The 14,023-nt window shown below is 38.6% G+C and overlaps 2 protein-coding genes and 1 pseudogene across 3 annotated transcripts in view; 1 reads left to right on the top strand and 2 right to left on the bottom strand.

Annotated features, from left to right (window-relative positions):
- The window catches only part of LOC104854315 (immunoglobulin-binding protein 1), a 563,742-nt gene that overhangs the window by 121,912 nt on the left and 427,807 nt on the right, over positions 1-14,023 (bottom strand). The gene's annotated exons all lie outside the window — the stretch shown is intronic.
- Positions 1-14,023, top strand: part of Kcnh8 (potassium voltage-gated channel subfamily H member 8) — a 318,111-nt gene that overhangs the window by 101,094 nt on the left and 202,994 nt on the right. The window contains exon 2 of the mRNA XM_010612815.2: positions 2,485-2,718. Within this exon, the coding sequence (XP_010611117.1) occupies positions 2,485-2,718 (234 nt within the window). The remainder of the gene's footprint in view (positions 1-2,484; positions 2,719-14,023) is intronic.
- Positions 11,668-12,277, bottom strand: LOC104854333 (annotated as a pseudogene).

Genomic DNA, 14,023 nt, shown 5'->3' with positions numbered 1-14,023 from the left:
CTCCTCCTCCTCCTCCTCTTCTTCTTCTTCTTCTTCTTCTTCTTCTTCTTCTTCTTCTTCTTCTTCTTCTTCTTCTTCTGAAAATACCCCTACCCCTCAGTGCAGAACCTGCTATATGGAAGAACCATTTCTCCTGGCATTATCATATAGTAAGACTCAGTAACATGTCAGTGATCTACTGACAAATGCCTTGTGAAAGCACGTTAAGTACTGTTATGGGATGACTGAGGACTTTATCACTGCTATTCGTTTATATTTTCTAAGCAATCTCTCAGATTTTGCCTTGAAGGGAGAGACACACATACTGTGTGGTTGGAGTGTGATCAGAAGGGTGGCGCTGGTGAGACTTCAACCACAGCCCCAAGGGAATGGTGCCCTCCTCTGGACCTAGCCAGAAATCCCAACAGAATCATGACTATAAGGTCTTTAAGGAATCACATAAAATTTTTTGGATCCACATCTGGGACAAAGTCCAACATTTAATATATGGCCAACAAGTCATTCTGCCAAGCGTGAGAGAATTATTAGTCTAGGATAGGCTAATTTGTCCTTATGGCTTCAAAGCAACATATAATTTAAAAATTCCAACTATGAGTCTCTATCTCTGGTTTTCAGAAAGAGAGAGAGAGAGAATAACTGGAAACATGGAAGAAACAGCATAGTCAAGGCAGGATATGGATGGTTTCAATACAACTGGTACTTTGAGGCTTGGAATGATGAGAGCACAACTGAGTAGTGGACTATGTTTGGACACAAACAACAGAGCTTAAAAGAAAGTGGGAAAACTTGTGCTCAAGGCACATCCTGCTAGCCACTGTAAAGTGGCCATAGTACTTGTCTCATAGCATTCAAGAAAGGCTGTCTGCTACAAATCCATTGTAAACATGTTATTTGTTTTGAACAGACAATATATAAGGCATGTAACATTCAAATGGTATATGGTAGGGTACATGGTAAAAATAAGGGTCTGCTGTCCCTTTGCACATAGCTGCTCTCTCTGGAAAACACGACAGTTGCCAGTTACTACATTTATTGTTAGGTTATGCATTAACATTTCATATTTGGCAAATATACATGTTTACATATTTTAATTTTTCTGACCTACTTTCTTCAGTCAAGAATTTATCCTATAATTTTTTCAATTTTTAGTTTTACTATTTTTAAAATGTCAGCCTCTAATACTCTTGACATATGGACAGTGTCCAACATTTGTTTCATGTGTGAATGAATGAATACTTTTATAAGATTTCCTACAAATCATTCTAAACATGAAAAGCCATCCAATAACAGGCTTTAGAAGTACCTTAATGCCTATCTCCAGATGTATCACTTTTCCTAATAATACCAAATCTACTGCTATGTGTATCAAAAATGTACCAATAAAACTGATTACAAAACAAAAATGAATCTCCAAATATTCATCCTGCATAAACTTCTTGAATTTTGACTCAATATCTCCTTCAAGGATTACTGCCAAGCATTAACAATAGTCTTCTGGTTTGATTAGCCTCTGATTCTTTATTATTACTATAATAACCATAAATATGTAAATAACACTCTCCATCATCATTTCGTTGGGTATTTATGCCAGATACATGGTTAGGAGTAGATGTGTCACCTCTTTAATCCCTGTAACGGGGCTGGGAGTGTGGGCCAACATGTGTGTGCCTGAGTTTGATCCCCAAGACCAGAAAAAAAGTCCCTATCACACATCTATGAAGTAAGTAGCGTAGTTCTTGTGGCACACTTGTCAGCGCTCTGTGAATTTCACTTTACCCACCTTGAGATATATGCAGACCAAGTGTGCAGTTACATACACTCTTCACAACCGTCCCCGATGGCAACAGTTTCCTTATAAACGAGTGGCTTTTGGCATCTAGCTATCTATGGGACTGCTACAGAACAGGGATGGCTGAAAAGTGCTAACACTCTGATACACCAGTAGTGATTTTTAAACAAGGAAGAGTGCTGGACATTGCTAAAGAAACACTTCTGTCCTTTAGTGGGGAAATCTTGAGTTCTTGCATCCTTGTGTGATTGAGCCTTAATATCCTACTTGCTTACCTAGTAGAGTCACCTTCCAAATAAAATACTTATACCTAAACCTTAGTCTTGGGATCTGCTTTTGGGATAATCAAATCTTAGGAAACAGGTTTAGAATGTTTGAGACCTTATTCAAGTTCACCCATACATTACATGGCAGAATCAAGACAAAAACTGGAAGCCTTCCTGCAAAGCATTCTCCCTTACTGTCAAGTGGATGCCTAGTGCCTCTAAGCAGGCCAATGCACAGGAAGGCCAAGCCAGAGCTTAATACATACTTCTGCAGCTCAATGCCATCTTATGCTTAATCTATCCCTTTCCACCAGAGCCCACCAGGACTTGCATTTTCAGTGCTACACATGTGTGCTTATAATTTGTTACATGAATTGTGATTTACAGAAGAGTTAAGTTGCTGGGTATCTTCTCCTTGTTTTTCAACAGATAGCAACTTCATTCTCGCCAATGCCCAGGTGGCTAAGGGTTTCCCCATAGTCTACTGTTCAGATGGCTTCTGTGAGCTTGCTGGATTTGCCCGAACTGAAGTCATGCAAAAGAGCTGCAGCTGCAAGTTCTTATTTGGTGTTGAAACCAACGAGCAACTGATGCTTCAGATTGAAAAATCACTGGAGGAAAAAACGGAATTCAAAGGAGAAATTATGTTCTATAAGAAGAATGGTGAGTTGGCTTTCTTTGGTGCTCACTGGAGCCTGTGACAGGTCACCTTTCTCCAACTGGGCAATTATTCCCTAAGTCCTATTAAGGCTTTATGATATTTCATGTAGATGTGGACTATTGCAGAAGTTCCCCAAATGTCTTGGATTATGGCCTTGTTTTCACCTTTCACATCATATATTTCCTAGAAATTTAGCATTAGAAATACTTTTATCCAATATCAATCTATGAACTGAGTTAATATATGTTAACAAAGTGTATTACTACTTATTATAGTCATTTCTTTGGTACTAGGGATCAAACTCAGGACCTTGTGCATGTGAAACAGGCAGCAGCATCACTGAGCTAAATTCCTGGCCCTAGTCATTCTTAAAATATATTTATGCATGAGAATTGTTAATATATTGTTGTAATAAATGATCTTTTATCTCAGTGTCCAAGTGGGAAGTAAATTCACCTGGACTCAAAACTACTGATGGAAAAATGTGAAGTATTTTCTGGCGGGTGAAGTTTTGTGACTCTTTTCCAAATGAAAGATGATCTAGAAATGGGTATGGCATCTGCGGTACTTAGGTACCATGTAGTAATAAATATCACTAGCAAATAAGCCCTGGTAGTCAGAAGGAATTCAAGAAACAGAGAATGGGAGAATGCTAAATCAAAATTATAAATCATCATTTTCCATAATCTCCAATTTCTTTAATAGATTCCTTTTTGTTTTCATTAGCATAACTCTCTATGTTTCAGCTGAGTACATGGACACCAAGCTAGAGAATACATTTCCAGCCCTCTTGGTAGTTTGAACGTGTGTCTAAGTTTCAAGGCAATGGCATACGAAAATGAGCAATTTATACGACTTCTAAGTAAAATCCCTAAACATGAAATGTTTTCTAATTTCTTTTGCTTCTTTCACACAGACAGAATCATACCAAATCTATAACCCTCAACTGTGATTGTATTTGGAGGTAGGGACTTTGCTTACAGAGGTAAATAAGGTTTAACAAGGCTGAAGAGAGGGGCTGAATATTATGTGACTTGTGTGCTTATAAGACATAGAAGAGGCCCCAAGCATGTGCACATGAGGAGAAAGGAGGATTCCATAAGGAAGTGGCTCTCTGCATGCCACAGAGTGGGCTGCTGGGATAAATCAAATGTGGTAGCATTTGGATTTCAGATTTGAGGCCTTCAGAGCCGTGAGAAAATACATTTCGGTTGTTCAAGTCACCTGGTCCATGGTATATTGTGATGGCAGCCCTGGTAATTAACACACAAGGGTCAGCCTTGCATTTGCAAGGCTGGAAAGTCAGCTTCGACTACTTTGGAAGTTCAACACCATAAGGGGACGTAGGGCAAAAAGATAGATAGAAAGAACCTGGGTATTTGATCTCAAACAAAAATTAATAATTTCTGTCCTGTTTGAGTCACTGTATTTGTGGGTTTCTGCTTAACAAGATTTAAATTTTACTCTACGTCAGAGTTTCTCAACCTTGTCACTATTGACATTTCGCAGGAATTCTTGCTCTGGACTGCCGTCCCATGCAGTGTAGATCAGCAGCAGCATCCTTGGCCTCCACACTTTATTCTCAATGCTTTGCTCATATTGAGGCCATTGTCCAGAAGAGATGAGGAGCCTTCGCGTGAAAACTTCATGCCCCTTTTGTAACAAACTTGTCCTTGGAGGACATTCCAGGTCATTCGGACTTGGGATACACAGCTGTATGAAGTATTGGAGAATGCCCCTCCGGAATGAGACAGCCGAAATTTTTGGCCCTGGGAACATAGTTTAGTCCGATGTGTTTTCACAGTGTCAGTAGATGAGGCTTATGTAGCAAATATGATAAAAATAAAAGGATTCTAGCTCGGTGTAATTATACAATAATCTTTGAAAAGAAGCCCTGAGATAAAAGTAAGTAGAGGATGTCACTGAGAATTCAGACTGGCACGGAGTGATAAAAGCCACCGTTGAGTCGAACAAAGGGGGAAAGATATCCTCTGTCTGAAATATCTGCTGACCTTGGACTCAACGTTCTTAAGATAGATGCCGCGGGCAGGCCACAGCAAATCCATTTTAGTATCTTCCGTTTCATGCCTCTTCAAAATATCCAAATGCGCTATCACAGGGAAATGTTCAGGACAAGGAGGAAGTTCTGAGTGTGAAGAACAAAGGAGGGAGAATTTTGGCAGCTCAATAGGCAAAAATATGAGTCATATGGTAGAGAAAACATTTCTTGAGTCCAGTTTCTTGTAAGCTGTCTCCAGCCTTGGACTCACATAGTCACATAGTGGGAATCTTTAAAAGCACCACTCCCCGTTAAGCAGCCACTGTGGGGAACTGTCTGATGTTCTGAGCCCAGTAACAAATCCAGCTACAACTGACTGAAAATTGCTCTCTACCCTAGGCTAATCATGCTGTATTATAGCTACTTATGTAAATATCTGTCGGTATGTGCAGTTGTGAGCCTGTGAAAGCACAGGTTGTCAGTTAGTGATCCACGTCTCTAGTGCCCAGAGCCTGGAGTCCAATGCTAGTCTCTTAGTAACACCTTGTGGAAGGAAATTGAAATTGGTTATTAGAGGGACTCATAGATATTTAATGGGATGCCTGCATTTTTATTTTTTTAAATATATTTATGACCTCAAGAGTCTTCTTCTCTCCTCCAAAGATCATTTTCATTTAATATGCTTTAGAAAGTCCCAGCCCAACCCTTATTGTTCCATTGATTCGTAACTGGCTCATCTGTCTGATGCTCCAGTTATAACTGAGTTTTGTGGCTCAAAATGACTTCACTTCCCATACCTCTTGCAGTCCCTAGAGAAGCTTCTCATTTTTCCCCTCCTCCTTCATGATATCACTGGTTAAAACTTTCACTATTTATTCTCTACCATCTTCAATCTTACCGCTGGGAGAGTAATAGAGCGCTACACCCTTCTCTCACTCAAATAAGTAAAGAAAGTTTTTGAGCAAATAAATGTATGCATCCCTTCAGGCTGTCACATTTCCTGAAAAGTAGAAAATATTTTTTATTTATACTGAGTTATCCTGACAAGCAACTTCTATCAAAAGTTCTGCGACAATTAATCCTGATTGTCATTTAGATTGATTTGAGGGACACGTAGTAGATTGGTAAACCATAGTTCTTTCTTTTTTTTTTTGGCACCGGGTATTGAATTCCAGCCTTTGCACTTGCAAAGTGGGCAGCAGAACCACTGAGCCAAATCTCTGGCCCGGTAAATCATATTTCTGAGAGTGTCTTGGTGGGTCATAGCAGTATAACCTTGGGAACTATGTCTGGTTCCTGGTCCATACTGGTGTCTTCATTTGTTGTTTGCTTCTTGAATGTGATAAGTCGAGCAGATTTTCTTCCCATGCCACCCTACCGTGGAGCTTCTGTCTTGGAGTGGTTGACCGCAGACCAAACCCTCTGAGCAATGAACCAAACATCTCCTCTTTTAAATTATGAATGTCAGGTATTTTGTCAAGGAAACAGGAATAATGACCAATGCAAATGAAAAAAAAAACAAGATCTCTTTTGCCTTCAGTACTTCCAAAAAACTATCCAACAGAGGCGCAGCATGTGTGTGGGGTGCTATCACTGGCTTTTCCTGGTCTTCCTCAGAGATCCTTAAACTTAAAATGAACAAGCTGGAATATAATGTCATATTGGTTTTCTCCCAGATTCTAGCTTCTTGGAAAAAATTTACTGACAGCCAGTTGTGCTTTCTCTACATCATGTAAGACCATAATGATTAGATCTACCAGGACCCGTCTTTATATCAATGATGAGGAATATTTTAGAGCTTGCAGTGTTATAAATATCGTGCTGTGGCATGTGTGCCACAGAACCGCCACCTCTGCTTTATTTGTTCATCCAGACCTGCACTTTCTATTAAGCGCCTGTCCTTCAAGCCTGCTTCTATATTGAAATATGTCCAAGAACATCACTTTCTATTCCTGGGAAGAAGACTCTGATATCCAGCAATGGAAAGGCTGCCAGAGAACAAAAGTTTTTAAAAGAAATTAAATGGTGTATTATAATTTTGTAAAAATCTTTTTGTGGTATATTAGTTCATTGGAGCTGCTGTTGTAAAGCACTACAAACTGAGTAGCTTAAATGACAGAAATTCACTGTCTCTCAGTTCTAGAGGATAGAAGCTCCAGATCCAGTTGTCTGCTGCTTTGGTCCCTCATGGGCTATGAGGGAGAAGCTGCTCCCTGTCTCTAACCTTGCTTTTCATGGTTCAGTGGTGATCTTTTGCATCTCTTGACCCATAGAAGCAGTACCCTGATATCTGCCTTTATCTTCACCACATGTTCTCCTTGTGAGGATGTCTGTGTCCAAATTCCTCCTTTCTATAAGGACACCAGTCACACTGGATTAGGTCCTATCGTGATGGCTGCTTTGCAATTTGACTGCCTCTGTAAACCCTATCTCCAACCAGAGTCACTCAAAATATTGATCCAATATATATTTTGGAGAGAACAACATGGAACCCAAAACACCTAGTTACACACATATTAGCAACATTAGGAATGAAGTCACTTGCTCTGAATCATAAGTCAGTAAATGAGGAAGCTACGATGTGTAAACATTCTTGTTTACTCCAAGGTTCTTGCCCTGAAACCACTGTGTTTTATGTGGAAATGGAGACAGTGCCACTTCCCTGGTTACTCTGCAAATCTCTGGGGGTATTTGACTCATTAGAGGGTGTGCTATTCTATTATTTAGTGAGCAAGCGTCAGAGATGCTGTTTCCTGTAGTGTGGGATGGTCTTGCAACTGAAGAATTGTTTGGTGTGTTGCACAATGTTCTGGAAACTTCAGACTTTCCGGAAAGCTAAACATTGGTTTCTAATTACTTGAACCCAGAACTTAGTGCACATTTGTTTTTTTGGAAGGCTTTAATTTCCCACTGAATTTCTAAAAATAAATCCACAGTGTAAGAGAAGGAGGACAGAACTTTATGTTGTTCAGAAGTTCACCATTTCAGTAAATTTTGTCACTGCTTCGGAGTATTTGTCCTTATAACAGTATATCTGCCTGGGCTCTATTCTTGGAGCAGAGGCTTCTGTAGTAATTTTTCATATGAGCCCAGAAACCCAACTGCTTTGTTTATTCTGCCCCAGTTGGTCATACCTGAGCATTTCTTGTTGAGATATATGTTGTCAGGAGTAACTTTATTTTTCTGTAATATTAGTCTCTCATTAGTAATATATACATGTATCAATTTTCTGAGAATAGAATAGTTTTATTATGATGATTTTTATTTCTAAATAGTAAAGATAAATACAGGTATTTGTTATAAAAAGAAAATCTTGGGCTTGATGGGATCATGGACAACTCTTTTAACTCACAAACTTACTCATTTTCATGTCACATTCAAGGTTTGCTATTTGTACATACCTTCTGATCTACTGTTATTCCAATGTTTTTCTTTCAGTAGATTTGCTTTTCTCACTTACATTGACAGAAAACTAAAACACTACTCTATATGGAAAAAAGACTATAAACAGAAGGCAATCACAAATAGATATACATTATTGTTAAAATTTTTATTGCTACACATTTACTGTGCATACTGCTTACATTTATCAAGAAATTTAACTTATAATAAAACCAAATGATTATGTTATATCAAGCTGCCTGTAGGATATTTTATTTAATTTTCTGAATAACTTTAAAATAAAGATGAGTTGTTTACAGATGAGGAAATTGCAAAGCAGAAAAATGATTTAAGCACGGGCCTATGTGTTAGGCCACAGTTTCATTTTTCTCACTTTCTGATATGTTTTATGCTTTATTTAATTATCTGCTAGTAGGGTAAAATACCCTATCCTAAAGTTCTGAATTTGTTTCCCGTTTCCTCCTCCTTCCTTCTCCCTTTCTTTTTTCTCTCTCTCCACCTTCTTTCTCTTTATTAATTTTTAAAAACATTTTAAGAAAAATGCTTCCTAAGGAAACATTATCCACACTCCCCAGCTAGATGTGTATTCAGATGTAAATCTGTGCCGGAAGAATTAAACTGTTCATAAATAAAAAGAGGTGTGGGAGTGTAGAGAGAGGGCTGACACCAGGGAGGTGAAAAGTATTCTTTCGATTGAGACAGATTCAGAAAGAGGAAACGTTTGGAAATATAGGAAGAAAAGAGGAGAAAAGGGGAAGGGGGGAGAGGGGGAGAAAGAGAGAGAGAGAGAGAGAGAGGCCTCTGATCCATGAGGTATCTTATCCATGTCTATCAAAATGCTAATGCCAGATTTGATACTTTTGCTTTAAATATACACTTTAACTGATACATACATATTAAAACGTAAGATATTTATATGTTCCACCTAAAATAGCCTAAAATCCACTGCTAGGATTATCCAATTGGATAAGACATCATCTTGCTTGATTGTACACTTAAACTGAATCAAAGACATTGACTTCTTACAGGATCACTTCATAACAAAAGATAAAAAATGCGAATTTCTTCATGAAGTCCCTGTTTTAATATGAGCTGCTGAGAGCAGATATTATAATAAGAAACACTATTTCCCTTTTAAAATTAAATTTTTAACTGCAGAAGTACATGACATTATGAGATGTAGTCAAAATATGCAGAGGATATGGATATGATCAAAATATATGGTGAATACTTAAAAACTCTTTAAAATGCAGAACATTTTAGTTTGATATATCCTATTTATTAATTTCTACTTCTATAGTTAAAGCTTTTGTTGTGGCCATTCCTGAGTCCAAAGTCAAGTTGTATATTTCTTCTAGGAATTTAAAATTTAAGTCTTTCATTCATTTGGAATTTGATTTTTTATGTATAGTACAAGAGAGGTGTCTAAATCAGTCTCTTGCATGTTTAAATATAGTTTTTTCAGCATCATTCATTAGAGAGACTATCCTTTCTCATTGGGTCTTCTTGGTGTCACTGATGAAAATTAGTTAACCATTTATGTTCATATTATTCTCATGACAGCCTATTCTGTTTCATTGGTCTATATGTCTGTTTTTATGATGGTACCATACTATTTTGATTACTATAGTTTTGTAATGTAACTTAAATCAGGAAGTGTGATGCCTCAAACTCTGTTATTTTTCCTTCATAATTACACTGTCTATTTTGGCTGTTCTGTGGGGTTTTTAAAAGTGATTTTTAGGGGCCAGGGATTTAGCTCAGTGGTTCGGTGGCCTGCCTCGCAAGCACAAGGACCCGAGTTCGATCTCCGGTACCAAAAAAACAAAACAAAACAAAAAGTGATTTTTAGTAATTTTTTTTTCCATCTCTGTGAAGAATGCCATTGGAATTTTGATAGAGATTGCACTGAATCTATATACTACATTTGATAGTATGGACACCAACATGATACTTTTTTCTTATCCAATGATCATGGACTCTCCATTCTTTTGTATGTCCTCTTTAATTTGTTTACCAGGGCTTTATAAGCTTTTCTTGAGAATATAGGTCCTGTAGCTCCATTACTTCCCTTCTAACCCTGTTTATGTATATTTTTAGCTCTTTTATACTAAATTATTCAGTATGAATCTCCAGCATATTTTTAGAATGTTTAATTAAGCCCCATAGGTACTTTAAAATTGGATCTCAATCAATAAAGGAAAAGAGACAAAGCCTTGGGGTTGTGGAATGTCTGATTATTTTCGAAATTAACATTTGAAATGTGCAACATAGGTGACTACTCCACTTTGTTAAAAGATGGGCTTGTAGTATTGCACACAGGTCACTACATGTAAGATCCAAATTTCAGAGGCAAGGGTGTCATCCACATTCATGTAATAAATTAATGGCAAGAATGGACTTTTTAAAAATGCAAACTGTAAGGTTTGAATAAATATTTTATGTGGACATGAGAGTTCCCAGCATGGGCATAACTTGTAGTTGCTATAAAATTTCACCACATTTAGAAAACAATGAAGCAAGCCAGCCAGGCATCTATTCCAACAAGAGTTAGAAAGTAAGGCTTGAGATTATAGAAAATAAAACATATTTTATCCTACAGTTGAGAGGTAACTGGAAAGCAAAACACTTTTCTGAGTAAAGACAAGATCATTTTCCCACTTAGCCTTCACATCAGAATACAGGCCAACAGAAAAGCAGTTAAGTGTAATATTTTTCATAAAGATCTCCCTGGGCTTGTAAGGTTGTCAAAGTCAACAGCACTGTGACCATTCAGCTCGCAGGGATTAGAGCCACTGGCATCAACTAAATCTACTCAAGCTTGGAAGACAACATAGAACTTCCATGCTTGCACCATTGAAAACCAAGAGGAATATTTTATGGAGAAATTTCTGCTAAATTTTAGAAATATTTGTGAATATTCCAAAGAGGACTTGATTTCTCAAAAAGCTGTGCAAGTAAGACTTTGAAAACTTTTCTCTGTGCAGTGTACTTAACCCTGGTAGGGTTAAGGAATCACAGCACAGTTAGCTACCTTACAACCTAGTTGCTTAAAAGAGCTGCTGCTATATTTTACAATTCTGTGAGTTGAAAATTCCAATCAGCCTTGGGCAGATGAGTATTATTCCACATAGAGTTAGTAGAGGTTGGTTGTCAGATGTATTTGGATGAGAGGTGCACTGGTTTGAAGGGGCTAAGATGGCTGCGATCACTTACAACAGTCAATTACAGTGCCTAGACGTGGCCTCTTTAGCATGAAAATCTCTGAGTAGTCAACACACCATGAACTGGGTAGAAGCTGCAAGGCTTTTTGTGACCTCATCTAGGAAGATCCATAGTTTAACTTCTGCTATACCATGTTGGTCGGACCAACCACAAGTCCATTTAGATTCATGCAAAGGAATCTTATCTCTCACATTTTGCATGTGTGTTTGTGTGTGTGAATCTAAAGGTCTTGAGTTCAAGCAGAAAATTTTTTTAGCTATACCACCATTATTTTATATGAAAATGCTTTTTTACAAGTTCATTAGTAGTTATTATGCAGAACATTTCATCTCAGGGTGATTTTTAAGGCAGCAAATTGAGTTTCCACAAGAACGGAACCTTCCCGCTCAGAAGAAGGGATGTCAACAGGAAGAACAGAACCCCGCGTCTCCGGTGGTTTCTCCTGTTCACAGATGAGGTTGGAACCGTCTTTCACTTTAGTCTCTTGCTCTTCCACCTTTAAATGTTTTTCTGAGGCTGGAGTTACAACTTCGTCTTCATTTTCATGTACAAAACTACAAATCCTGTTGGGTCTATAGGAGAAATCATTATCCTTCATCTGCAGTCATTCTACCCCCTCCTATGCTTTCTTCTCCTTCCTTCTTTTCTGTCAGGAGAGTTCTGGTCATGCTGAGTTTCTTCATTGTGTGGCATTTATACTTTAGCACTGTTTGTTATTGCCTTCTGTATCCACGTGTTCAACATTTTCTTCAAATATAACCCAGGTTCCAAGAGTATCTTCGTATTCCCTGGCAAAGACACGGCTGTCCAACTGCAGAATGGGCCTGTCAGTGTCAATCCCCAAAATCTTGCATTCATTTTCACATTCTGAGAGAAAGTCTGAATCCTGACAATTCCACCAGGACAAACTGCCCTGCCTCCTCCTCCTCTTCTTCTTCTTCTTCCTTCTCCTCCTCCACTGTGGCTCTTGAGGTGTGTGCAACTTGACATTGAACCCAAGACCTTTACAATGAACTACTTTCCCAGCATTATTTATTTATTTAAGATAGAGTATCTCACTTAAGTCACTAAGTTGCCCACGCTAGGCTCGAACTTAGGGTACTCCTGCTTCAGCCTCCCAGAGTGATGGGGTTACAAGTGTGCATTCCTGTGCCAGGCTTAGATGTCACTTTTTTAAAAATGAAAGACAAACTGGATATTGACATAACATAAGAACGAATAAAAGCTACCACAGTACCACCCTTAACAATAGAGACCTGCAATAATAATATAGACACGAAGACAAACCAAATGACAGTCAAATCTTGCCCAACCCTTCTCACTGCCAGTCAATGATAGATATCACTTTTTGATAAGAATGTCAGAGAATGTGTAGCTATGTGTTACAGTCCCCAACCCTAGATACAAAGATGCACATTTGCTGACTCCGTGTATGTATGCATGAAAGAAAGAGGGAAGGCTGCATTTAACTTTGATCCATGTAAGATCCATGCTTTTCATCGAGTCTGTAGGGCCATGAAACAGGCTCCACGCTTCCTACAATTCAGTGTGTTAGACATCACAGGTCAGATCTTTGTTACTACTCAGTTTCTTTCTCCCTGTCTGATTCCCCTTAGGCCTTTATCTTCCCTTAGTTAGAAAAAGGCATTGTTCTTCATATTTTGGGTGAAGTTTTTGTTTGTTTGTTTGTTTATTTGGTTTGGTTTGGGGATTTTGTGTGTGTGTGTTTTCTTGCTTTTGGTACTGGGGATTGAACTCAAGACCTTGTGCTTGCAAGGCAGGCATAGTGCTACTGAGCTAAATCCCCAGCCCAGGAAGATTTTTAAATATCTTTTCAGGCTTGATGGGAGATTAGTATTTTTATATTTCTTTCCTGTGTCTTTTACAATGAGGTTAATCTCAGAAATGCAAACACAGTAACAATTTTAAAGGGATCAGAGCAAAGAGACAAAAGGCTCAGAAAGAAAAAGCGCTGAAGGTAATACACTCAGGCTGTGTGAGGAGACTGCCTGCCAGTTTTTCTTTTTGTGTGCCTGTATTCAAGCTTTACACTAGTAGACAGCATTCCTGGGCTACTTCTTGGATATCTGAACCAGCCAGTGAGAGCATCTGCTCTTGTTCTGTGCCCATAGTTAAAGTGGCAGTGTTTAATGAGCAGAGGTTTTACGTAAGTCCAATTGTTAAAGTGCTCTGTGCTGACCCAGGCACTCTAGCCAAGACAATCAGGAGACAGAGAGGAAAGAGAGGAGAGAGAGGAGAGAGGAGAGAGAGGAGAGGGCCTTGGGTGAGAGGGGGAGACTCAAGTAGATCAGGCTGCAAAGCCTGATGCAGGGCTCATGGTCAGTATTATGAAATCCTATACATTGTTACCTCTTTAAAGTCAGCCTTAGCTCCTTCCTGACTCAGTAGAGACAACCTCATAAAATAATAATAATATTTATTAAGCATTTATTGTAGTCAAGCTCTGTTGTTGCTTCAGTTCACCTTTCACCAACTCTCTGAGGCAGATATGACTGATGTCGCATTTCACAGTAAAAGACACTGACTCACATTGAACTTAAGGGGGAACTCAAGCCTCAGCAGTCTGACTGTGGCCCCTTGTATTCTTCAACATCAAGTCACACAGTGGCAAACCCAAGCTTCCTTCCTACCCAGGAAGCCCATGGCTCCCTCCCCTATCC

The sequence above is a fragment of the Fukomys damarensis genome, unplaced genomic scaffold (genome assembly GCF_012274545.1).
Source record: "Fukomys damarensis isolate Sample0158 unplaced genomic scaffold, DMR_v1.0_HiC HiC_scaffold_28, whole genome shotgun sequence".
Classification (NCBI taxonomy): Eukaryota; Metazoa; Chordata; class Mammalia; order Rodentia; family Bathyergidae; genus Fukomys; species Fukomys damarensis.
The sequence above is the reverse complement of the archived record's forward strand: the minus strand, read 5'-3'. Positions and strand labels throughout refer to the sequence as shown.